Source organism: Pterocles gutturalis, unplaced genomic scaffold, assembly GCF_000699245.1.
Source record: "Pterocles gutturalis isolate BGI_N339 unplaced genomic scaffold, ASM69924v1 scaffold46439, whole genome shotgun sequence".
NCBI classification, from domain to species: domain Eukaryota; kingdom Metazoa; phylum Chordata; class Aves; order Pterocliformes; family Pteroclidae; genus Pterocles; species Pterocles gutturalis.
Window position 1 is genome coordinate 65,928 of NW_010129835.1, and position 25,798 is coordinate 91,725.

A 25,798-nucleotide genomic window follows, 5' to 3' on the forward strand; every position below is an offset into this window, starting at 1 on the left:
AGAACGACATCTGGCTTCATGACTCCTGATGACTAGGGCAAGGTTGCTGCCTAGTGAATATTGGGAATTTGGGGTTACCCTTTAGAGATGTGTTACCCTTCCCATCAATTGCACAGGTCCTGTTTAGACCTCTGAATCACACTGCTGGGTTTGAGCACCTGAGTTTTCAGACAGGGCAAGGTCTACACAGGAGGTCCTGAGCAGATGCTCTGAATCTGGCCCCTTGTTCCTATGTTCAATCATTTGTCTCCCATGAATCCTTGAAATTATTCTCACATGACTCCTCACAGACAGAGAGGAGGTGAAACACATTGCAGAGCCTCTAGAAGAGCTGACAGAAACTTTGCTTCCCTCCAGCTCTCTGTGTGTCGTGTCCCCAAGTGAGTTGAAGACATTGGGACAGGACAGAGGACAGGAGAGGACCTCTGAGGCCAAGCCCAAGGAAAAGCATAAGACAGTTCTTCACATTTCCAATGAAAAAGTAAGGTTAACTTTTTAATAGATAGCTTTTCACAAGGAGGGGGAAGGTCTTCCAGAGCTGCCTTAGAAACAAAACTGCCAGAGATGAGGAAAGGCCAAGGAGAAGCTGTGAAGGTAGAAGTCTTATAGGCAGGAAGGAGTGTAAATAATATTTGATGGGTACATTTTTAATATAAAAGAAAAAAAAACAGTGAAATGGGTCAAAACACAACACCTGTGTTTCTAATAAATGTTATTGATTTTGTAGGTGCTAGGGTTTTCGCCTCAAAAAAATTATGGTGGTTTCTGCTCTATATCCTGTGCTTTGTTACCCAAAACATCCAACTATAAGAGACAGTAACAGAGAGAGAGAGACTGAAAAACATGATTGCATTCTTTCCCCTAGTGTGCTTGGCTCTTTTGAACTATAAAGCACAACACGGTGTAAGATTTTTGCGTCTTGAATAGCTGAACTCACACGTATTTGCCATTGCCTGCCATCACCTATGGAGTACATTGAACAAGAAATACTGAAGATGAGGACAACACTGTGCAGCAGAAGATGCTGTGAGAGGAGCGGAGCTACACAGTGAATGGCCCTTGCAGCAAATCCATCTCCACAGAGATGTCTTAATGTGTCTTTCTCTGGCACTTGGTGTGTTTGTTTTCACAGTCACATCTTTGCTTTGTGCCAGTTAGTCCTTCTTTCTGCCGCTTTGTCTTACTCCACCCTTTTTTCCTGCTTCATCTTGGTTTACATCCTTCCTTATGCACTTTGGGTCTCTCTTCTCCTACTGTCCTTCAGAAAAAAGGGAAGTCTTGTGCAGAGAAAATTTGTCTCATTTCCTCGTCAAAGGCAATGGGATGAGTCATTCCTTGACCATGCTACCCTCCAGCTCCTGATCCTCCCTGATTTCCCAAGAGCCAAGAGAGTAAGTTGTGTTTCCTTGGTTAAATACACACTTAACAACACCATTCAGATGCTACAGGGTTTAAATTATATTTGTACAGACCCTAAAAGCACTATGTAACATGAGCACGGCAACAACCTGTCCCCTTCTCCAGAGGCACCGCTGCGTGAGACAGCAGCCACCCCAGAGGCCAGTGTAGCTGAGGACCCAGCCCAGCCAAGTGCCCCAAAACTGGGAAGCGAAGGGCACAACAAGCATCCCCAAACAGCCCTCATCCTGCCATGGTGATAGGGGAAGAAATCCTTTCTCCAGGGGCTGGTAACAGTAGGACAGCCACAATTTCTGCTGGTGAAGTTACAGTGACCTTACAACACATCTCAAGCTTTTTTTGACAATATACAGCCCAGGAAACCCTTTAGCTGGAGGAATCCCACCCAGCCACCTCCCACCCTCCTAGGATGCTCAAATGCATTAGCTTGAGTGCGTTCCTCCTGCTTTGCTGGCAGTGAAATGTCTCATGCATCAGCATGAAGATGCAAGTGCCCATCAAGGCAACTAAACAGCCTAGATGCTCTCCTGCTCAGTGGGGGACACCAGTTCTGAGGACCTGCTTGAGCAGTGGAGTCCTCTGGCACGTCTACTTTGTTTCTCATGGCTTAGGAAAAGTCCTTGAACACAGTCCCTGTAAACAGAGGTGCAGGTGCTTTCAAATTACCGCCTGTGCTTGGTGGCACAACACAACCACACACTAATGCTCTCAAGTTCAAGCCCCTCAAGGCTTGTATTTGAAGACAGTTCCTTGTATATGCCTATTTTCTGTCTGTAGCACAAAAACCAACAGCTATTGAGAAGCATAGCCAACAATAAAACTTGGAAAGTAAAGCAGCAGGCTCCAGCCTGATTGCTGAATGCTGTCAAATGGCAGGCTTGGTTCAGATGAGCTACCTTGGGTCATTTGCTCTGAGAATTGGTGGGGCTGGGAGCATTGCAGAGGTAATGATCATCGCTTCTGCAGAAGAGCACCACACGTGTGGCTCCCCTGCACCCAGGCAGAGAAAAAGGAGCTTGCTCTGGTGGACCTTATGGGCAGCAGTGTAAAAAGGCACTCCAGTACTGTTGTCCACACCAGGCCTGTGCCTAAGGCCACCTTGTCACTCTTCAGGGCCCTAGCACGCATGGCTGGGTGCTTCAGGGTGTCACTGATATGTAACTGACTCAAGCGTCCTCCCTTTCTGAGGATCAGCAAAGTCAAATGGAGCATCAAGTTCACTTTCCAGCCCTTGACTCAAAGCAGGCCTTTCCCTTGGGCTGTGTGAGTAACGGATCCATTCCGTTTGTTGGTGACACAGAGAACACGAATTTTGATAGGAGTCAACTTAAAGTGGTTTTTCTGGTTTTTGGCAAGGGAGAATTCACTGTGGATTAAAATGCTTAATTTGACTTCAGAACAAGATCTTTAATTTCATTCTTTGGATGAGGGAAGAGAACTTTGTCTTTTTCTCAAAATAAGGAAAAAAGGCGGAAGGGGAGTTGAGAAAGCTTAGGGTGAATGTCTTAACACAAAAAAAAAAGTTTATTTACAAATCATTTTGCTTCCCAAATTTAATGCAGTTCCCTATTCAGCATGAGAACAAAATTACTCTTTCTATGATTCATTGTCATATGAAATTCAAAGGACTTAAAAATGTGCCTGATTTTGGAAAATTTCCTATATTGCTACATAGCTTTATAGCTCAGGTAAGGTGTTCAGTAAGAAAGCCCAGCTCCAGCAAAGACTTCTGACCATGGGCAAGGAGAGAAATACTGGGGTGCAGCGTGGCCTAGCACAGCACAGTTTGCAACCTCAGAATAGCATGTGCAATGCTGGATGGGCGTGAGGAGGTGTAAAGAGAAGGAAAGAGAATGGGGAAGTCTGAAGAAACACAGCATGTGCAAGAGGCACCAGCAGAGTGAATCAGTGTCATTTTCCAGTAACCATGAAGTTACACGAGAGGTCAAGAGGCTACACCCACACACAAACTCCAAACTCCTGAAACTTTCAGGCAGGGGAGCAGCGGTGGGACTTGGGTCACAGATTTGGGGTTGAGTTCTTATCTCATGCATGGCCATTTGAAGAATCCATGAACTCTTTTCCTTCTTTGCTGTCACAAGCATCCTTATTTCTCCCCTTTTAAGGAGTGAGGTTCAACTGTATGTGTTTCTACACCTAATGGAAAGATGTGATTAGGTTAAAAAAAACCCCTGAACCTATCATAAAAAATCACTAACATTAATAAACAGACTACATTACTGTATTCCTTTTAATGGCATACACATCAGCAAGAAATGAGTACAGGGTGCATCCCTGCTTGCCTCAGTCCTGGATATGAGCTAAGAGCAGGAGCAGGTTTCACAGGGTTAGCCAAAACAACCGAGGTGCCTGAGACAGGTCTGAGGATGGCTGGTCGCTGGGGAAGGTGCACCATGGCTCTAGATGATAAATTACACCATAAATACAAAAAATAAACGAGGTGTTAGAAATGTGAGTGCTTGGCCAAATTTGAGCAGAGCACTGAATAGCGGCATCCACCTAGAGAAAGTATATTTCTACCTTCCAGTCCCTCAAAAGCTGCTTTAGCAACACAACACAGTGTCTTGCTGTCTGAATGAGGAGGCCCCCTTTATCAGGGAGTGTAGTGATAGGACGAGGGGTAATGGCTTTAAGCTGAAGGAGTGTAGATGTAGGTTAGGTATTAGGAAGAGCTGTGAGGGTGGTGAGGCACTGTCACAGGTTGCCAAGAGAAGCTGTGGATGCCCCATCCCTGGAGGTGTTCAAGGTCAGGCTGGATGAGGCTTTGAGCAACCTGGTCTAATGGAAGGTGTCCCTGCCCATGGCAGGGGGGTTGGAACTAGACGATCTTTAAGGCCACTTCCAGCCCAAACCATTCTATGATTCTATGATTCCATGATCCTCTGAGCCTGACGTAAGGATCTGGCCTCATGTAGGACCTCAAGCGAATTACAGGGCACAAACAGAGGATGGAGGCAGAGCTGGGGCTACAAATGAATAGCAACACAGTAATGCCAAACAGTGCTGCTCATCAGATGTGTCTGGGGCTGGGCAATTGCAATTCAGGCTGGGGGAGACTCCTTCCCTGCTAGCACAAACCAGAAGGAGTACAGAAGGTAGGTGTCTGAAACTTGTTCACTCCTGTCCCTGGGCCTGCAGCAATATGAGCTGTTCCTCCAAAACATATTCCTAAATTCTGTCCTACCTCCTTGACCAAAGCCAAAGCTGTTTTCCCAAGTCCTATTTGCATCACCCTCATTAAGCGATTCTGTGCATGTCATCATGATACCGATCTATGGCCTTAAGTGAAGACTAAAGCAGCTGCAGAATATTTGATGTTGCAACAGAAGTATAAATTTCAAGTAATAAGAAATATTTCCTTATCCTAGATGTTGACGATAGTTCGATAGAATAAATAAGAAAATAGCCTGCGAACTAAAGATTAGAATTAAATGTGCTAAAAGCAAGTTCTCAAAAAATTGCCATTTTAGTAAATTATCTTTATTCCAAAGCAGTAAGGGGAAAACAACATCATTCCTCTGCCATTGCATACAAAGAGTCCCTCTTTGGGATCAATGAATAGGCATGTGCAGCCAACCTTCTCGCAATTGCCTGCAGGTTATGAATTTGGAAGTTGGTGGAAAATTTTAGACTGAGCCTGAACATTCACTTGTATCTGCACTTTAATGTAACAGCCTAAAGGGAGTGTTGCTCTAAATTTTAAATCACACTGAACTTGATGAAGGGCTTGACATGATCTACAGGAAAAGGTCAGAAAAGCTGTAAATGTTTATTTCAATGAGATTAAACCAGTGCTTTCAATCTTACTTTTACACTTCCATCTACTTACTCACTTACAGTCTCTACAGAACCCTCCTAGTGCTTTTCTGTCCTAGGAAATCTTCAGCAGACGTGCAGTGAAAGGCAATGTATGTGGCATACAGCCCTGTAAGGGACCAGCGTAGTCGAATCTGCAGGCAACTGCATTGCAATTGCTAACTCCGTTGGCTCATTGGCAGGAAAACCGGATGGGCAAGAACGAGAAAGCTTGGGTTGATTCAGGAACATTGCCTCCTTTAGCAGGAAAGCTAATGGCTAGCCTGCTGATGGCAACACTAAATGAAAGGTACCACCACTGTTGAGAGACTGTGAAGAATATAATGGACAACAGAGCTTCACGTGGATCATGTAAGAGACTGTCCAAAGGGGACATGAAGTGGGGGAGTCATCGCACTGCACTACAAGTATGTGTAATTTGGGGAGAAAAAAAAATCAAAGAAGAAAATGAGACTAGACAAGACAGGCCAAATCATTGTACTCTTCTTGCAGAATAAAGATGTCAGTACATGCTGAGGTACTTGTCAAGGGTGCCAGAGACTTCAGTGGCAATGGACAAAAGAGGAATATTTTGTCAACTGGGCTAGTCAGCTGCACACATTGCAAAACAGAGATGTGTCCGCCCTGCAGTGTGCTTAGGAAAATCTCACACGGCATTCCCGGTCTTCAGCTGTGTCTACTCCGGGCTACAAGCAGCACTGCCAAGCTGTATGTGAACTCTGCTTAAATGGCTGACGATCTCTACAGCCAAACTGCTAGAGTGTGATCTCAGCACTGTGCCCTATGCAGGAATTTGGAACCATTGTGTCTAAGGCCAGCTGAAGTGTGCACCTTCATTCTTGAAGCTGGCTGCTAAAATTATGTGGTATAGGGCAAAAAAAAAAAAAAAATGACAGGGGTGTGAAGGTAAGGTCTAATACTATTAATGATACATTCTTGCATATACAAAAATGAGACATTTAAAAAAATAAAGGAACTTTGTGTTTAAACTGTAAGAGGATGCCACATTAACTCACAAAGGCTGAGTTTAATTCTGGTCTGTTTGACACAACCACATCATAACTGCATGGAACTACTTCATACTGACATGTGGTTCTTGTTCTCCTGCCTTAGGATATCACTTGCAGCAATATTCCATATTATTTACTGTGTGCACTTCCTTGACGTTTGAATCATTGAACTGACTTGCACTTCTACTGGTAACTTACCAGCTTCAGTTTTTTGCCCTGCTAACCATTTGTGAAGTCTGATCTGCTGAATTTTCTATGTGTATTGCTGATTATTTCCAGGACAAATCTTAGTTTGTGATAATTTAGAGGAAAAACACTGTCCAAGGGCAAAACACAAAAATTTAGATTAATTTTGGAGTTGTTACATAACTTAGAGCCACAAACTAACTCTCCAGCACCACTTAATTTTGTCTGAGCCCAACTGTTTACAGTGGCTTGAGTGCTATTTAGAAGACCACAGCAAGCATACTTTGAGAGCATGTGCTTACTGGTGTTTGGACCCATGACAGGCAAATTCTTGGTTTAGTTTTCTCTATACCGTTTTCCTCTTGTTTCCATCTATGCTCTAATGTATGGAATTCCTGATCTACAAAGCAAAGTAAGTAACCTGCAATACAGCAGGAGGAAGAAAACAGTGAATGTTCGTGCCACAAATGGCAGGTTGTGTAGGATCAAGTCCAGGCATGAATGGCTGCACACGTACTGTTTGTTAAAGCTGTGCTGCCTCTCAGGAGTACTTGCTGATTTCCAGTCTAGGAAGTTACATGGCTGCTCATTTAGGCTTGCATGGAGAAATTAAGTTTTTTAGGTAATGTTTGGAAAACAGATACTCAAGTTGGTTCACTGCATTTCCATAATGACTACTGCAGATATATAATAACTATTTTCTAAGCCATTGAGTGTTTTGTTCCATCTGGCCACTTTCTACAAAATGGTTCTGTTTGTACCAGCTACTGTAAGTGAATGATGGCAACCTTCTTCCAGGTCAAAAGCAAACCTTGTACAGCTCCCACTGTGATCACTGTGAATTAATAATACGGCTGTCCTGCTGTGACAACAGGTCTACAAAGCTGAGGTGCTGTAGTTAACGTCATTCATCATCTGGTGCACCTCCAAGAAAAAGAGGACAGGTGTAGGGTGAAAGTGAGTTTGAATGATATTTCAATAAAGGTAGCAGTTTTTAGTAATATGATACTGGACAAGACTAAAATCTCTTGACTTCAAAGAATGGTTTAATATCTCAAGCATTTAATATGCCAGGATTTTTATCTTAGTCCAACTATTTGCAGTAGCTCTAATGCTATGCAAAAGACTGTAGCAAGACATCCCCAGGGGTTTATACTACTATTTGCTTTTATACTTCTTTCACTGCTTCAAATAAACCATGAACTTCTTCAAACGTGTCAGAGGGCATTGCATTTCCTAAACTGCAAATGACAAATTATGAATAATACACATTGCTGACTTTTTTCACAACCACAAATTCCTATCTAGCTCTCCAGTGACTCCAACTGTTGCATTTGGTCTGTTTTTGCAGATGTGTCCTGCACAATGACTGTGAATTTCTCAGATTTCATGTTTGAAAATCATTCTCTTTCAGTGCTACACGTATGTATGCATTGTATTCAGCTCATGTGAATTTGGTGGTTCTTCCTTCCCACTTGAACATACAGAAACATGTGTCAATACAGGAAATATTATACGGAAAAAAACATTCAGTGTTCTGTTGAACTTAGGCATTCAAGTAATCATGTGAGTAAGCATGTAGCAAGCCTGCTTTGGGTAGTCTCTTCCAAAGAGTGTATCTTCACTCTTGCTACCCAAGCTAACAAAAGCTAGTGCAAATATGCCTTTAAAAGCTGCCATAATGTATTCCAAAAAGTTACAGCCTATGTTTGTGGTGGCTATAAATGAAATATTTTTGCTCACTCTCCCTATTAAAAGAACATCAATGGAAGAGTTGCTTGCATTTTGGGGAGGACTGGCTGGAATAACAGGAAACATGCCAACACACTCAAAGAGAGGAGTTATTCATTCTCTTGCACTCAACACTAGCTATGATGCAAAAATGAGTTATGGAGCCAGTTAGATTGCCCCAGTCCTAATACAAGTTTCAGCAGCCTGTGTTGGCTTTGGTCTTTCTGGGCATAGTTTACATCATTTGTGAATTAGAGTAACACAACACGCCTTCGTATTCTTCCAGCCATGCAGCCCTGGGTGCCTTGGGAGCTGGTTTTGTCAACTTCCTGCTGTGGGATAAATCTCTTGGGTGAAATCAGCCTCCTTTCCCTGCAAGACCCCTGGCTGTTGTGTCATGCGTGGAGTGGGCATAACACCCGTGAGTGACAGAGACACCCCTCTGTCACATCCTGGAAAATATGAGCTGAACGTCATGCTGATGGTTCTCTGTTTTAAAATAGTTACCCCTAAAATACCACCCAACAACTGAACATGCTTCAGCAAAAAAGGCATGAAATAACCAACAGGTATCCTCCAATATGTCACTACCTGCTTCAGTGGGTATCACTAAAGCCAACCTATGTTTGCTGAGGAGAGACTTGCAATGCTACCCTCACAGTGCTATTTGGGGAAGAGTAGAAGTACCTGTGAGAATAACTGTTGGGAACAGTCTCTTTTGCACATGACTTTAACCAGAAAACTTTCGAATGAGGAATGACAATACATGTTTCAGAACAGCAGACTTTAAAACATTCTTAACCAACAGACAAGGTTCCTCAGCTCCTTCATTGTAAATGTTATATCTAGTACTGAATACAATCAGCTTTACCTGTAAGTAATCTGCCAAGAGAGCCTATGATGAAGGAAAATTTCCTTTCCAGACAATCTTTTTAGGAGCCATGTTGAGGTGCTTTTCTCCTATGTCGCAAACTTCCTGCCACCTGAAGGCACGTGTCAGCTCTCAAGCCTGGGAAATTCCCAAAGCTTAAACCTAAACAGGTCACAGCCCTGGCTAGCTGCCTTCTGCTGTGTCCAGTAGATTACAGAGGGTTACTCTGGAAAAACAAAACAAAACAAAACAAAACATCTTATTACTTTTTGCTAATTAAAAAGTCTCTACCAAGCAAACCATAGCATTTGATTACCGTCATTTTTAGAAAAGGCTGCTCAACACCAGGTAATTCCCTCAATCAGTTCTGGTATGAGCCTAGAGGAGCATGCAACTTGCCATAGTTTAGGAAGAAGAGATTAAACTTGGTCTTTCTGGAAAGGTACACATGAGAGGAAAGGCTGGTCAAGATCAGCTGAAGAAACTATGTCTGCTAAGTAAGCTACATTTGAGGCAATTGATTTTAATGTGACCAGATCAGGAACAGTCCAGAAGACCAACTAGTCACTCAGTACAGCTTCATCATAAGCATCATTTAGTTTTGCTGAGCCCAGACTGTGTTTAAACTGAATTCCCAATACACATTTTAACAATGGACCTCAGAGGGGCACAGTCTAGGAATGTGGTTACAGCACAGGTGGTTCCCATCAATATAAACCAAATCATGATGAAAACACAATGGTATACCAACGTTTTGTAACTATATCTATCATCAGAGCAGTTTCCACAGGCAGATAAGATCAGAACAAAAGCTCATTGACCCTCTTGCATTTATATTTTCTATATTACAGAAATCTCTGAATGCAGCTTACTTCCCATTACATATTTAAGTCCGTGTTGTCTTTGACACTCTTTAATTCCCTCAAGATCTGAAAGTGCTCTTTCTCTATGTTCATTAATTTTGCATGATACTTTGAGACAAGTTAATAATAGGATCCAGCTCAGCACTGTCCCACTGCTGGGGAACCAAAATGCACAGATGAGAAACCTAGTGCTAACAGCGATGCTATTCAGATAAAGCTGTTTTTATCCAGCTGTGTCAAAAAGCTAAACAGCCTGCTGCTCCTGCTCCCTAGAATTTTGTTCTGCTCTGTGGAAGACAGTAAACAGTCCCACAAGTATTACCAACTTACAACTTAATTTTCCTTCCAACTACTACATAAAGTATGTTATTGCAATTTATATCTGTGCTTTTTATGCTATCCCCATGCCTGCATTGGAGGCACAGGTGATGCAAGGAGACACTTGGGGTCTTTAGATACTAGCATAATACAAATATTTACCCTTGTCTGACAACTTAATTTCAGGAACTATTAATCATCACAGGAAGCCACAAAGCAGCTCGCAATGAGTGATTCATTCAGGTACTACAGCCACTGCTGTATTTGTGATTAGCCTAATACAAACAGAACATTTCTTGTCATTATTTGCAGTTCCGAAGTTTACTGAAGAAAATTCCCACCATTCACAAAAATAGTGCTTTGTTTAAAGGCTGAATTTGTTGCACAGGTTTTACTTTTTGTTGACACCTGAGTCACATGCTGTGGGTCCCCTTTGGGGTAACATTTTACTTAAGAGGACCCCAACTGAGAAAGACATCTCTTCCCACGTCAGATGCAGAAGGAAGGCAAGTTAGAAGGAAAACTGAGCCTTTGTAAGGAAAACCTTATAAATCAGTTCATGGAGCTTCAGAATCTTGTACTAAATGTTCTGGTGCTCCTCTGCAGAAGAAACCGTATTAGATCCACATGCATGAAACACAAACTTTCAGGAAACTGGTGCCTTTGCAATGACTGTGTAGCTCCTTTGCAGACTATGTGCTCTCACCTAATGTTTGCACCAAGGAATTCCTCATGCACATAAATGGGCAGTCATACCTGGAAATACTGCAGCCAAGCCCCTGCTTGGCCTGTTGAAAGGACAGAGCTGCCACCATGGTGCGCTGAGGACACCTGTGTTCGTCCCATCCTGCGCTGAACCGTACCAGCCTGCAGCCACCCCTCTGGCCTGGGGTTTTGGAGAAGGTTGCTTTGCTTCCCACTCTGCCTGTCAACTGGCACAGCACGTACCTCCCCGGAGCCTCCTGGGGCACACTAGAAATTAAGAAGCTTCTAGGAGGTTTGCAGGAGGAATTTGTTCAAGATATGAAAGGAATTGTGTGACGCTGCACCTCCAGCAGAGGAGAAAGCCATCTGTCACCTGCTTCTGTCAGACTGCTTTCTGCTGCCCCAGTTGTAAGCAGCACCCATCACACCACAGCTCAGAAAACACCAACAGTCCAAGTCACCTCCTCTCTCACAGGGGTGTTTCTAGCATCTTCCTGTCAGCACCCCGTTAAAGCATTTCATCCCAAAGCAGCCTGGCCACCTTTTAGCTTCCTTGTGAAAGCGAGGCCCCAGAGTCGGACCACGCAACACTCCCTGCCTTGTCTCTAAGCCTCCTCAGACATACTGCACGATTGTTCACCCTACGATCAACATAGTTTCGTCCCACGTGGTTCACTGGGGGCAGGAGGCTGCAGCAGGCTGCTGGCGTACGCTGGGAGACCCCACGCCAGGGGACATTTTGTTCTGTGGGGAACAACAAGGAAACACAACAACAACAAAGCACAACCGCAAAAAAATGTGTTGTCACTAAACCTCATGAGATAGAGAGAGGCAAGACCATGGTAGCAAGCCCCAGGAAAGGCTCCAGCAATGTCCAACGGACTCACAGCACTCCTCTATTTAACGCTCCCATTCCCTGTTTGAACTGCTTTCCACCGTGAAGATGTTTTCCCCAAGATCATAGCACAACTCCAAACTGTGCCACCTCATACGGGCTAAAGGGCTGCTTTGCTATCTCGAGCGTGGCAGGGAAGCTTCACACCTCTGAGCGTGATGCTGCCCAGCTGTGCTGCACAGCTGCCCTGCTCCAGCCCCGAGCTGGCTGCCTCTTGCTAGCAGCAGAGAAGGCCCCCCACCCCCTCTGAAAGCACTTACAAGAGCTTGAGTGAAAGGTTTTCACTACAGCTAATGCTAAATGATGCTGTGTATGGTTGTCTATAGGAAAGTCAGAAGCCTAATAAATTCTGCAAGAAAATTGTTAAGAATAAAGTTATCAACAAGAAGGTAGGTTTCTCCCGGGAAGAATTTTAACAAAAGCAGGAGTTTGGTAATTGCATATACAAAAACCTAAAACAGTTGCTCCATATTGGGATTTATTTCAGGAAATAAAAAATAGGGAAGAAGCTGGAATGCCTTTATGCACTGTAATGGACACACATCGGTAAAATTACATGTTATGAAATGGGCTGTGTCTCCCACATTGCAATTGGAAAAGCTTTTAGATATCAAACACACTATTTTGCTACATACTGGCACCATCTGAAATGTTAGGTATAATCCAGGGCTTCTTAGATGCCATTGAAGATTCAAATTATTTGAAGAACAGAAATGACAGGCTTCAGTTCAGGCAGAAGCCAGTATATCCTCTTCCAGAGCAACAAATATATCTTTTGAAAGCTCCGTGGGATTTATTACAGTGGTGCCTATTAGCATCAAAATATTTAAGGATGCATCAGTGTTTCACTTATAAACCCCTATTTTTAAAGTGTTTTATAACTCAACTGTAAACATATGGCCCCTGGCAGAGATAGAAACAATTCATCTGTTTCTATACCAGGACTTGAAAAATGTGCAAGTACACACACATATACAAGCAATTTTAGGATCTTAGTCTTTAATGCAGTTCTGTAGCCCAAAATTATCTAAACCAAAGGAATAATTTTACTTCAGCCTCTGACATAGCTCTTTACTTTCACTGCTCTCTTGTTGTAGACAGTTATAATTTGGTTTTTAAACCTTAAAAGCAGCTGCTGTTATATACCATTATATACCATTGCCACTTCTCCTCAGGGTTATAATGTTACTGCCACAGGAGCTTCACCTATGGAGGGAGCCTCCCTCATCCTCCCCATGCACATTTCTGCAGCAGGCCTATAATGAGCTATTTGGTAAACAAGCAGCAGTCTCGAAACCTCCTTTAGCAGGCACTTACAAAGGCTACCTTTAAATCGGAGAATTTTTTTAAACACTAGGCTGCAAGGAGCTTTGACACATTTGCAAAACATCAGCAAGTGGAACAGAGCTGCCAAGACGCAATTTGTTCAAGTTTTATTTTTCACTCTGTTCTGTTTTTTATTTTTAATTGTTAAAAAGAGAACAAAGGAAAAGAAATTAAAAGTTTCTCCATTTAAGAAAGCCTGTCTGTTTCCTCCCCAGCCTCCCTAGTGTGCTCCCTCACGTCCATTTCTGAATCTCCGAGAAGCACTGTGTCTCTCATGAGCCTCTCCAGGCAGAACAGGACAGGCTTCTGCTGGGACCTGTTGGTGGAGCTTTGCAGCAAGGGGGGGAAGTGGGGAGTCACCCCCAGCAGCTCTGGGCAGATGCCCCCAGGGACGATGTACTTTGCACAGACGGCCCAGCTCCTACCAGCTGCTGAAGGAGCAGGCTCTGCACACCACTGTGCTTCTAAGTCCTCTTTTTGCAAAGTACTTGAAGGAAGTGAGAAACACTATTGACCTCACAGGGACTATTCACACAGACACTCAGCTGTCTGCTCCTGCATCTTGCTAATCCAGAGACCTAAATCAGTAACCCCATTCCAGACCCACATCTGGTCTTGATGTTAGGGATCCCTGAGGTCTGCCACAGAAACTGCTATTCTTCCAGTATATGGCAAAAGAATTTCTGGGAAAAAAAAACATAAAAGCCAGATGTATTTAGTCTTTTGGAAGTACAGCTTCCAGAGACCTGTGTCTTGTATGTGACTTCTGGAGTGTTGAGAGGGCTCTGCAGTTGTGCTGCTGACCTTGAAATAAAGGCAGCAAGCTGAAAACCACCAGTGTTTGGAAAAGCCAGACATCAAGGACCCACTGAACAAGCCAAGGAGTATTCTTTATAGCAGAATTCCAAAACCCTGATTTCTGGAATTAATCACAAATCCGTCGTGTGGCAGTTCAATAAGTAGCTTACGTCCTTACAATTCTTACATACAGAAAATCACCAGAATTGCTGGCAAGTTGAAACACCTTCAGAAAGCCAAGAGCTGCACAAAGGAGCGCTCACTTCAAAAGCACAGAAGCAGCCACTCAGGCTCAGGGATGGGAAGGGAAGGGATGTGAAGAGATGACCCACACAAGGGAAGCTCTAAGGAAGATTTGAGATGTCTCTCAGTCGTGTGTCCTGCACAGGACTCACCCTGCTGCCTTAATCCTCACCGTCATTTGTCCAGTAGATAAGCATTTAGTACTAGGGAGAGAGGAAACAAGCAGTTTATCCAGGGCTACCTATACCCATGGTTTACCAAGCCATGTAGTTGTGGCCAGAAAGAAACATGTTGCCCGGTTGTTTTGTCCCCTTTTCTATCCTCTGGCACAGCCATAGCACATCCTTGCAGGATGATGCTGCTGCAAAGACCGAAACTACAGACATCAGTTCATGAGAGAGCCTGTTCTGTGCATCAGTCCACAAATGTTTCAGCTAGCTGTAACGCCTGAAGAAAAGCTTGGGCCTATGATAAATAGCCATGTTTGGTCTTGGACACCCCCCTGGTCCCCACACCACGAGACCAGTCTATGTCTGTCCCCATTGAACACACTCACCTGTAAGCACACACTCGAACAGCCAAGACAAAACCCCCACAAAATTACTGGCAAATGCAGGCCCTGAACCCAGCAGCTGCTAAAGCTCAGGCTTCTGCTGAGAGCTATCAGTGCAGCTGCACTTCTCGAGCTGTTCAAACGCTAGAAATGTCTTTCATTTTACTTCCCATCAGTGGAAAACAGAGACTCAGGATTGCTGCTGGTAACAGATAAGCTAGATCTATTGTAAATAAAACGGAGGGAGCAATAAGATAACACAGGGAGATTGCCAACATGGCAAGCATGCCAGAAATACATGCTATTCTCCAGTTCAGTAGGACAAACAGGTGCATAAACTACCATTTTCACACTGGGCTAAATAGAGTCGGTGCCATTTTAGTGCATCCAATGGGATCTCACCCACACACCGCCAAACTAAACAGAGCATCTGGGTACTAAACCACAGATAACTAAAAGACCAAATCATCCTGTCTGGTTTGTCTGGACTTTTCTAGGAGTGGAGAACTTGTGCCTTGGCAGTGTGTACACTTAGTGATGCTCTCCAAACTCTTGTCGGTAATTACTGTTTTCCTGATATGACTCTTTCTGATGAAAGACCAAATGTTGGAAAATGTTGGCCTTTTACAAAAAATTGCTTGTTAGCTTCTGGCTTTTATTGCCTGCATTTCCTGCATAAGAAAGTCAATATGCTCATAAAATGGATGACTTCAAACTCTGAATAGTGTTGTATTGCTTCCTCATGAGCCTCGGCCACTTCTTTCTCCACTGAGAAGAGCACCTGCAGTCCTCAACTATCTCAGAGGCAGGAACTGACCACTGCAAGGCTCAGGGTTTCCAGACAAAACCAAACCAAACCTGGCCAAACTCTATTTGCTACGTTAAGGTAATGCAGCTCAGCATGAGGAACACAGCATAACACAAGTGTCTTGCAAGTGCTGAAATGGAAAAAGAGAATTGCTGACATAAAATCCTCGACCATTCCAGATGAAGAATACAGTGACAGTTGGGAAAACACAGGCTGTGAAATCAAAGCCACTCTGCTAGTGCAACAGTTAATCTTTCTCATATGGAATTAACCTTCCCTTAAAAGACTGAGAGGTTCAGAGCACCTCGAAAACCCTGAGAGTACAATCACCTCTCCATAAGCCAATGCTGAAATTTCTTTTCCAGTATTTAAGTATCATCTCACACTAAAATCTCCCAACCTGTCTATCACGCTTCCCAGTTGCCCATTATATGATTTAGACACAGTATAGGAAAGACCTCCTAACTTACTAGGTAGCAGCCAAGAAATACTGCTTACAATAGAGCATCAAAAATCCTGTAGCGCTTGGTGTTTTCAGTTTAGATGCCGGATTCTTGAGAATGGCTGGAGCTCAGCCTTCAAAACCAAAAGTCCCCAGACCTCACAGCATGACAGAAATGGAGACAGCCTCCTCAAGGATGTAAAAGTTGCAGCGTGCTGGAGAACAACGTATGCATTGGGTTCAGATATTTGCATTGACACTGAGGCGGGGGGGAGCAAAGACATCCTAAGTAACCAGGCAGTCTTCCCATGGCTACAGTTGCATCTACACTGTATCTGGAAATCAGGCACCAGGTGTCAAAAAAAAAAAAAGGCTTTTTAAACTCGGAAAACAAAACACCTTCTAAAAATAACTCCTTACCCTCTCCCCCATCAAAACCAGAGATGGGTGACAGTTGTCAGAGTGCTGTCAGTCACAGCTGCCTTTCACAGCTCCATCTTCATCACGAGGCAGGCAGAGCGTGACTGAATAAATTCTTCTTCAAGTACATTTGATCCTTTCAGCAACAAGTTCACAGAAGAATCATGTCTTCCATTTTTGGTGGTTATTTTGGAATATTTTTAGTTACCATACTGATCCATTAAACATGTTTAAAGGGTAAATTAGAGGCACAAAAGAAATCATGTTTTCTTCAGAAGCCATTATTTCCACTCATTTAAGTGAACAACTGCTGTTAAGCATTATACAAATAGGATCTTGCTGGGAAAGATTTTAATGCAATTTTCCCTGTTGCAGCCTTCACCTCCTGAACTGGTTTGGTTGTGCTGCTTAGGGTTCCATTACATGTAGGCAAGATGACCCACGCGAGGCCAACCTTAGTCCCAGACCCCTCTATTTCACGGGCTACAGAGGGCTTCAGTGATACCTTTTGTAATGCATCTGATAAGAGATGAGTTGCAGTCTGCCTGATTCCTTTTCCTGCCCATTGGAAAAGCTAGGCAATACAGAAAGCGTTACAAATAGCCATTGCGCTGTTTAATGAGATTCAGGTCATCTGGAATTAGAGGCCACAAACCCCAAATGATTTTTCCTGCCCACTGACCGGGCAGAATTTGGCACTACTTCTCTCACCACTGTTGTTCTTATAACTAACAGGTTTCCCAAAAGTGTCTGCCAAGATTAGCCTTGATGTAATTCCAGCAACTTCACCAGAGGAATATTTAGCTCTGTCCTTATTCACCCTTGTCCATTTTTCAACTTTCCAGAATCCTTCTATGAACAGTGATTTGCCTTTGATTCCTGGGATGCCAAACCAAGACTTGTCTGTGGTCAGACGCGCAATTCCAAGGTAAGAATGGTGGGAAGGCAGACAGTGCTTGTTCTGCACACCATCTGCAAGTCTCAGCTCAGTGGCCCCTACAGAAAATGTGACCGAACAGCTCACCCTTCTCATTCACTGCTCCACGGATACTTCCAACACCACAGACTATGGTTACCAAGCAATAGCTCCATTGCGCATTTTACATCATTGTACCACGAGCACATCATCTTCCAGGTAAGCACTTTTCCAAATACAAAGCTCTTCAAACTACACACATAAAAAGACAACAGCTAAAGACGGAGTAAAAGGAAAGTTGTAGCAACGAAATACTTTTTGTACAAAACTCAGTAAAACACTACCCACTGTCTGGCTCCTAGGGCACTTCATGATTGTGGTACTTTCTAGCCGTAATTACTCTCTACAACAAGAGCCATTGAAATCCGTCAAGGTTGGTTTTAGAAAGATCTTGTGCTTTATAGCCAATGTATGTTAATAGAAATAGTTGATCCTACGACCTCACAGATGTCTGCAACTGTAACAGCTGATATAATTTTCTTTTTCAGGCAGGTTCTTTTTCTTGGAGCATACAACGCTCTACTTTCACTAACTCTAGGGATACCGATACTACCTGTGAGAATGGTTCACAAACATTTCAGCTGTCAGCTAGGTGCTCCTTGATGCTGACAAGCCAGGAGCAGAGGCAAGACTGCTCTTCCCCTGTGAGCTATGGAGCGTGCAGTTCCACAGGGGAGGCAAATCCTAGCACTGTCTTCTCTCAAGTAAAGCTATCCCTGACACTTTGTGGTCTCCAATTAAGAATCTTAACAAAGCTTTTCATCTCATATTCAGTGTAGTTTGTAACATGCTGTAATACCCCTCAAGCTCTACTACCCACTGCATTGCTAGAAGGCAAGAGTTGGACATAACATTGTGTGGTTTGTGCTCATTCCTTCCCCACTTATTCTTGCAAAAAGCATACTTTCAAGGGGATAAGCACTTAAAAGGATGGGAAAATGTTTGTCAATGAGCACTTTACCTCTAGCCAGAACAGCAGAGCAATACCTGAGGGTACCATATTTCCAAATTCTGTAGAGGTATCAGTTATATTCCCATTTTTCCACATTATATCCTGCACTAAAAGCAGATGAATTACGAGGATTTTTATTTTTAAAGCCAAAATGGAAGGCTGGATGAGTTGTCAGTAAAAAAATGCTATTTTAATCAAATTGAAGGCATCTCAGTGAAATAGATTTACTTCTAGTGCAAATCCACTCTGCAGAACTACAAATCTAAATTGGCACAACTCAGAAGGCAAAATTACCCTCCAAGTAAGCAGCACACCAGTTTTGATGCACTTATGTTACTTAGAGCCACTTACATGAAAAACTTAATCGCCACTAGACAAACCTGGAAGAAAATTGTAGCTCAAACTAATTTGACAGAACACTGAAGCATTATTGAAAGGTGACTTTCACAGAGCCTTTTGAAAGCTTGCAGCAGGAAACTTTGTATGGATATAAAAAGAAAATGGTGGAATACAGGTTTTCTATAGAAATTTACTAACGCAAAGCACTCAGAGTATCTTCTCTCCTTAATAATACTAGGAAGCCAATTTTACATTTTGATAGTTGTGTTTTTTGTTTTTTTTTTTTTTAAAAAGTCCTCCAGAACTTAATCTATGTTGCAAGAACTCTTGATGGGTCGCCCAAAGCACTGATTGCACATCTTGTTAGACGCACTGTTTTGAAAGAGCTCCATATCTTCTACTAGACAACCCCAGTGAAGTGTCTCGGTCTTCTCATTGCAGCTCTAGCCTCAGAAAATTACCTGCAATTTCTCTCAATCTAAAAAATTCCTTGCTATGTACAGTCAATCCAGGTTTAGCTCCACTGCACAGCATTGAAAACAAAAGATTTTAAAAATAAAATAATGAAGTGGTCTGAGGGAAGGAGTCTTGGATTTCAGTTGCATCATGAAGTCTAAGTCTCCCTTACCTGCCTTTCTTTCTCATGCTGAAAAGTTCTGCGGTTTTCTCTAATGGGAAAACTAGATGTGGGAATGAAGTGTTGAAACACTAAAAAAGTAGATGAAGGCAATGTAATTCAGGTAAGGAAAATCTCTCCAGCTTCTGTTCTGACAGAATCAATAAAGGAAATCCAAAAACAAACTCGCAGACAGAATTCAGTTTCTTGGGCTGCAACACAGTCTCATAATACAGATATAATATCACATCTTTCAGGATTTCACTCAATTCACCAAAAGAATGAAGATTCAGTGGCAGCCTATGATATGGAAGAATCACACTCGGGTGCCTTCACTAGTGAACAACAATCCTGGATTTAAAAAAAGTTCTCATTTAAAGGAGTGTTGAAAAGTACTCAAACACTTGGAGAGAATGATGGCAGTGGTGTTCACTTGTGTATCTCAAATATAGGGCTCTGAAGAGAAGGAATCTGAGACACTGTATTTTGACTAGGCTTCCTTATGCTTCAGAATTAATTACAATATGCAGTTTTAGAAATTACATTAGAAATATTTGATCTGTTTCCACCAAAAGAGCCCTCAGGCTTTTTTTTTCATGGAATTCCATCCCTGGGTTCTTCCTACCTCCACAAAACAATTAACAGTACATACCTAGACACGCTTGTCAGAGGGATTGGCCAAACCTCTGCTGGTCCTTGAGGGCTTTTAACATGGCATGAACTGCACTGGGCAGCAGCACTGCAGACACTGAAGAGATTTTATTCAATTGTGAAAACAAGCCAAATAAACTTGGATCAATTCTGAAAGAACAAGCCATGGTGCTCGTCAAAAGCAGGTAGTAACCAGCAGGACTGCATTTAATTCTAAAGCCTGGTCTTCAAATAGGCTTTAGTTTTGCTATCTACACATCCTTGATACTGAATTATTTGTAACATGCAAAAAACCCCAACCAAACAAAACAAACCACCCATGCAAACCCGATTAGAGAATGGAGTATCTCTCTCATTCCTTATTGTCTGTAGTAGAAAATTCATCTAGGACAAAATAATGAAGCAAAAATATAATGAGGATTCAATACTTGGAAGGAATTGAGGTCACAGAAGATACAGAAGGTTAGCGCAATTAGGTCAGGACAACTCAACTGTTAGCAAGTCTTGGTAAAGACTCATATTTTGTATGAGAAGTTGGACACAGACTCAGATCTCTTCCTCCTTAATCTTCTGGTTACACAAGCCTCACTGTCAGATTTATGGTTGCACTGGCATCTCTGATAGTTGCTTGCTGTGTGCTAATTCTTTTTTCAGCTGAAGATACCAAAAAGAAGAAAGCGAAGGTGTTGAGATCATGTAGTCAAATACGACATCACATAATATTCCTAAGATGATAAAGATGTTGCTAAAGCAGAAAGCTCCTCTTCAATCTTCAACCATGCCATAACCCATTTTTTACTGAGGGCTGGAAAACTCACTTAACTCCTACAAAGCAAGGGCTCCAAAAAAGCAGAAATGTTGTCTGTCAGCTGGTGAGCAAGAACTCCATGCTGGGTGGGATGAGCTGCACAGCTCAAAATACACAAAATACTTTGGAGATACCAATCCAAGAATGGCAAGAACTGTCCTTGTATATATTTGCAGCACATCTCAACTCCCGTGGTCACCCAAATAATCCACTGAGTGGGAACATCTCCACACACTCTACCATGCCACCAGGGTAGTATGTCAAGGCTTACTGTTTGTTGTAGAAAACCACGTATATTCAACCACAGGCAGCATCTAGTTGGTCCATTCTCTGATGCACAGGTCTTCTTGAACCAGCAACTGTAAACACTGCCATTCCTCAGGCCATTTTTTTCCTCACTGACATTTTTGAGGAACAAACCAATTCCTTCTGGGCTTTGTGGTCAAACTGCTTACCACCTTAATGCAGCACGAAAGTTGCAAGCTGGGCATTTAAGATCTATGACTAACCATACACAATTCGACTCCAGTAACAGACACCATAAAGGAAACACAATCAACTTTCAAAAAACTAATTTTAATCAAAACAAAAAAATTGTTGATCATTAACAAGTTTATAAAACAGTGACTTAGTTACATAAATAAATTGATATCAGTGTATCAAATCTTAATTACTTTAAACTTCATGAGCATGTTTACATGGGTGATGAAGTACAACCTTTTTACCTATTATAATAAATAAAATGGAGAGCATGAAATAGTTTTTCTAAACAAAAATACCTACAAACATACATCTAGCATGTTCTCTAATGAAGGGAACAAGAGACACTGGACAACTTTTGCACCAAAACATAAAAACTGCTTTAAAAAGCACAAGGATACAGAACCATCAGCTAAAGTAAAGACACTATACTGTAACCAAAGTTGGTATTTAATAATATAATGAACAGTTTGGTAGTTAGATCTCCAGTTTGGTTATTTTAAAGCATTAAGACAAGGCAAGATAGAAGGCTGCTTTTGTTTGAGTAATTCTAGAGAAAATAAAATATATTAAAAAAACAAACTGAAAAGTAGAACAGTCATACCTACACAACTTTGTCCTGCACAAAGTCAAAATACCTATGCAGAATATATATATATAATATATATATGTTATTTGTGCACAAAGGTTAGCTTATTATTAGCTCACTGCAAAGGCGTAATGTATCATGTCAATCATTTTGGAAAACATTTTGCGTTTTGTGTCAAAAAGGATATTTCTTTAAGTCTTCTAGGCTAGGAGGCACAAACCCCAACTCTGGCATACTGTATTCTTAATGCTAAGGCTTGCTGCTCTGGCTGTGTATTTTTTGTTGTCCCTCTTTACTATAGTGCCTGTTACAAGCATGTGTGTATGTGTGTATACATATACATGTATACACGGGTTGTATAAATATATATATATAAAATTTTCCCCAATAGGTATCAGTCCAACCATGCAATCCAAAAGGTGGCTCTGCATAGATGCCCAGCATATAGTTCACCACCTGAGCCAACCCTGAAGCAAGGCGCACTTTAGTCCTTCTGATAGTTTTTTTTTTTTGTTTAAAACCAAGCTACTGCGGCTTCAAGTATTTTGCATTACATAGAATTTTTTATAAATTAGTTAATGTTATATTTTTCAATATTCAGACATATACTATAATATATATACAGTACAATAAATGCTCTCATTCTTTTTTTAATTTTTTTGATAAATCCCTGAGAATGTATGTTGACAGTCGCTAAGTTTCCACATGCACAAGCATTGTGTGCCATGCTTCTGGATGAACAGCACTGCAAAGCCACGTGGTCAGCCTTTTAACTATTAGTATTTCATTTGTTGGTTTGTTTAAATATGCTGAAATGTAAGGATGAGTTACAGAGGAGTAAAGCTGAATCCATTCGAGGTACTTATCACAGGATGGAGGTGTTTTGTTTGGTTTTTAAAGCCATTACAATATATGTTTGTTTTTGAGGCTGTGAACATATACAGAAAGAACAGGAGAGCGATGTGGGCTTTTGCCACTTGACAACATATACTCAGTGTAAACCAAACCTTTTTTAACCTCTCTCTCATACAAAACAGAAAAAGAAAAAAAAACACACACAAACTTTCACAACATGACAGTTTAGTTTGCAAACTCAATATAACTATACACATATAATACCGGTGTGGCTCTGTTTCTTTAAGTTAAAAAGGATACAAAGGCAGGCTCAAGTAAAAACAAACCACCCTTCCCACCCCCCATCCCCCCCATTCACACATTTTCATCAACCAAACCGCTCACGAACCAGCATCATCAGTTTCTTTTTGCCTTTGTAGATTTGTTTTAGGTTGTCAATGAACTGTGTAAACTGGATGTGACCATCATGAGCCATTAAGAAGGTCTCTCGGGCCTTGCTGAGGAACTCTATAAACTCACTATAGTGTCGTGGGCTGATGTGAGTGAGACGTGAATGAGTCGTATTAATGTAGGCTCCGATCGTGGCATCCAAGAGTTGCCGTAAAGGGGCTTTGTCCAGTGACATAAGCTTACCAGAGTTCCTCCTTCCATGAAGTCCCACCATGCCAGGAGTGGTCAAAGTACACCTACGCAAAATGTCTGACAGTACTGTTGCACATTTGACACTTTTGACCACCAGAGGTATTATAGCTGCTAGCTCATTTTTCCCAAGGGAGTGGCTGAGCGCACAGGCCCACAGAACGTCATTAATGGCAGGGTGTGTGTCCTGATTGTAACTCAGGTTGAGATGTGTCATGGCCAAAGTGGCCAGCTTGTAGGCCCGCATGGGGTAACCACGGTGCTCCATGTATCGTGCTATAGTAAAAAGCTGCGAGTAGCTCATGCCAGTTGTAGCAGCATCTAGAACGATTTGGTAAGCCGTCTCAAAAGCTATGTGATCCTTTTCACATAAGGTCAGCGCTGAGAGGGCACAGTTTTGAGGATCCTTCATGGCACACTGTAGAGCAAGCGTCCTAGCACTGCCAGCCAACTTCTCCTGCTGATGGCAGTCCAGATGCAGACGGACAATGGTGCTATTGGACATCACTGTTGTAGCAACAATACTAGTGGCTTCTGTTGGAGTGAAAAGTGTAAACCAGTTTTGCATGATACTATCTAGTGCATAAACACCTAGGGAGAGAAAAAAAGGATTAGCCACAACTGATAAAACCTAGCAGATACAGATGTTCATCAAGAGATGACATTTGCAGCAACATCTAAGAGGTTGCCAGTACATCCAACGAGATGTGTTTCAGCAAGAACGGCTAAACCAGATAGCATGGCTGGAAAAGGACATTAAGGCAAACTCTGTAGTAACTCCCAAAATGCAAAGAATAACAAAAAAAAGCCTGCAAGATAAGCTTTAATCTCCTGGTGTGACAACTGAGCTGTTTTACTTGTTATTTAAGACAATCTGGATAACAACTCCTGGCTCATTTGGTCTCATCACATCACTCAAACGCAGCACTCGTGATGAACACTTCTAAAAGGCAATTTTAACTTATTTTCTCACTACGCATCTCAAGGCACAGTGCATGCACAAAAGACTATGAAAGTAAGCCACATAGCTTTCTTAATAGAACATCATGGCACATCTTAACAGGACACACTAAGCATACGTTAAAAAAAGAAATCCTAACCCCCACCTGCTCCCAATAGGCCTTTCAGACATACCTTGTATCAAATTTATAGGTGCCTGAACATCAAGATCCTTATTAGTGAAATACTCTGAGCAATATGAACTACTGGATATTATCTGAAATAGGTATTTTCCTTAGTATCACTTTATTCCTGGTATGTGTGTGTTTGGCAGGGGGAGGAACAGGGAAACAGTGACTAATGGGTTCTATAAATTGAACCTTATAGCCAACTAGAGTGCTTTATTATTGCTAAAGGCAGCTTACACACACCTGTGAGCCCGCCTAAACCACACACAGAGGTCCTCATTTTCTCTGTAGGACTCTGATGCTTCCTGTGCACCCCTTCACTCATGTGCAACAAACCAGCATAGCCAGAGAATACCAGATCTTCACCTAAATAAACAGATTCCTTGCTTTACCAACTTGATTAAGTCTCAAGAGGACTTTGCATGACATTATACATTCTTTATGGGACACTTTCATTAGAATATGTACACTAATTTAAAGTGGTATTACACCCAGCATTTTATTTGCCGATATGCAACTGCAAAAAATAATACCCAGGCACTAATATCTGTAAGATTGCCAAGATAATTATTACTGAGGCTAACATATGAAAACAATAAAACAAGAGCATTGCACGAAAATTTGCAGACACAAAACACTTTCTGGCTGAGGGCATACAAAGACAAGCTGTATTTTCCCATGCTACGGACAACATTAATTTCCCAGTTAAGCATAAAGCAAAGAATAAACTAACTGAGAGAATAAGCAGCAATCCTCTGAAGTTCTGAAACTCAAGAAGCATCTATGCTATACAATTCAACTCAGATGTATGAAAAAGGAATAAAAGGAAGACACGGGAAACTACAGGCCGGTCAGTCTCACCTCTGTGCCTGGCAAGACCATGGAGCAAATCCTCCTGGAATCTATGCTAAGGCACATGGAAAACAAGCAAGTGGTTGGTGACAACCAACATGGCTTTACCAAGAGAAAATCACGCCTCATGAATCTGGTGGCCTTCTATGACACGGCCACAGCGCTGGTGGACAAAGGAAGGGCAACTGACATCATCTACCTGGACTTGTGCAAAGCCTTTGACACAGTCCCATATTATGTCCTCGTCTCTAAGCTGGAGGGACATGGATTTGACAGAAGGACCACTCGCTGGATAAGGAATTGGCCAGATGGCTGCACTCAAAGAGTTGAGGTCAATGGCTCAATGTCCAAGTGGAGACCAGTGACAAGTGGCATTCCTCAGGGGTCGGTATTTGGACCGGCGTTGTTTAACATCTTTATCAGAGACATGGACAGTGCGATTGAGTGCACCCTCAGAAAGTTGCTGATGACACCAAGCTGTGTGATGTG

General features: G+C 42.2%; 1 protein-coding gene across 1 annotated transcript; it reads right to left on the bottom strand.

Annotated features, from left to right (window-relative positions):
- Positions 1 to 21,322: 21,322 nt before the first annotated feature.
- On the bottom strand, positions 21,323 to 23,918 carry LOC104466560 (zinc finger SWIM domain-containing protein 6-like). The gene has a single exon (XM_010080015.1). It carries the CDS (start codon positions 23,896 to 23,898, stop codon positions 23,059 to 23,061), a length of 840 nt encoding a protein of 279 aa, XP_010078317.1. The 5' UTR covers positions 23,899 to 23,918; the 3' UTR covers positions 21,323 to 23,058.
- Between the last annotated feature and the right edge of the window lie 1,880 nt (positions 23,919 to 25,798).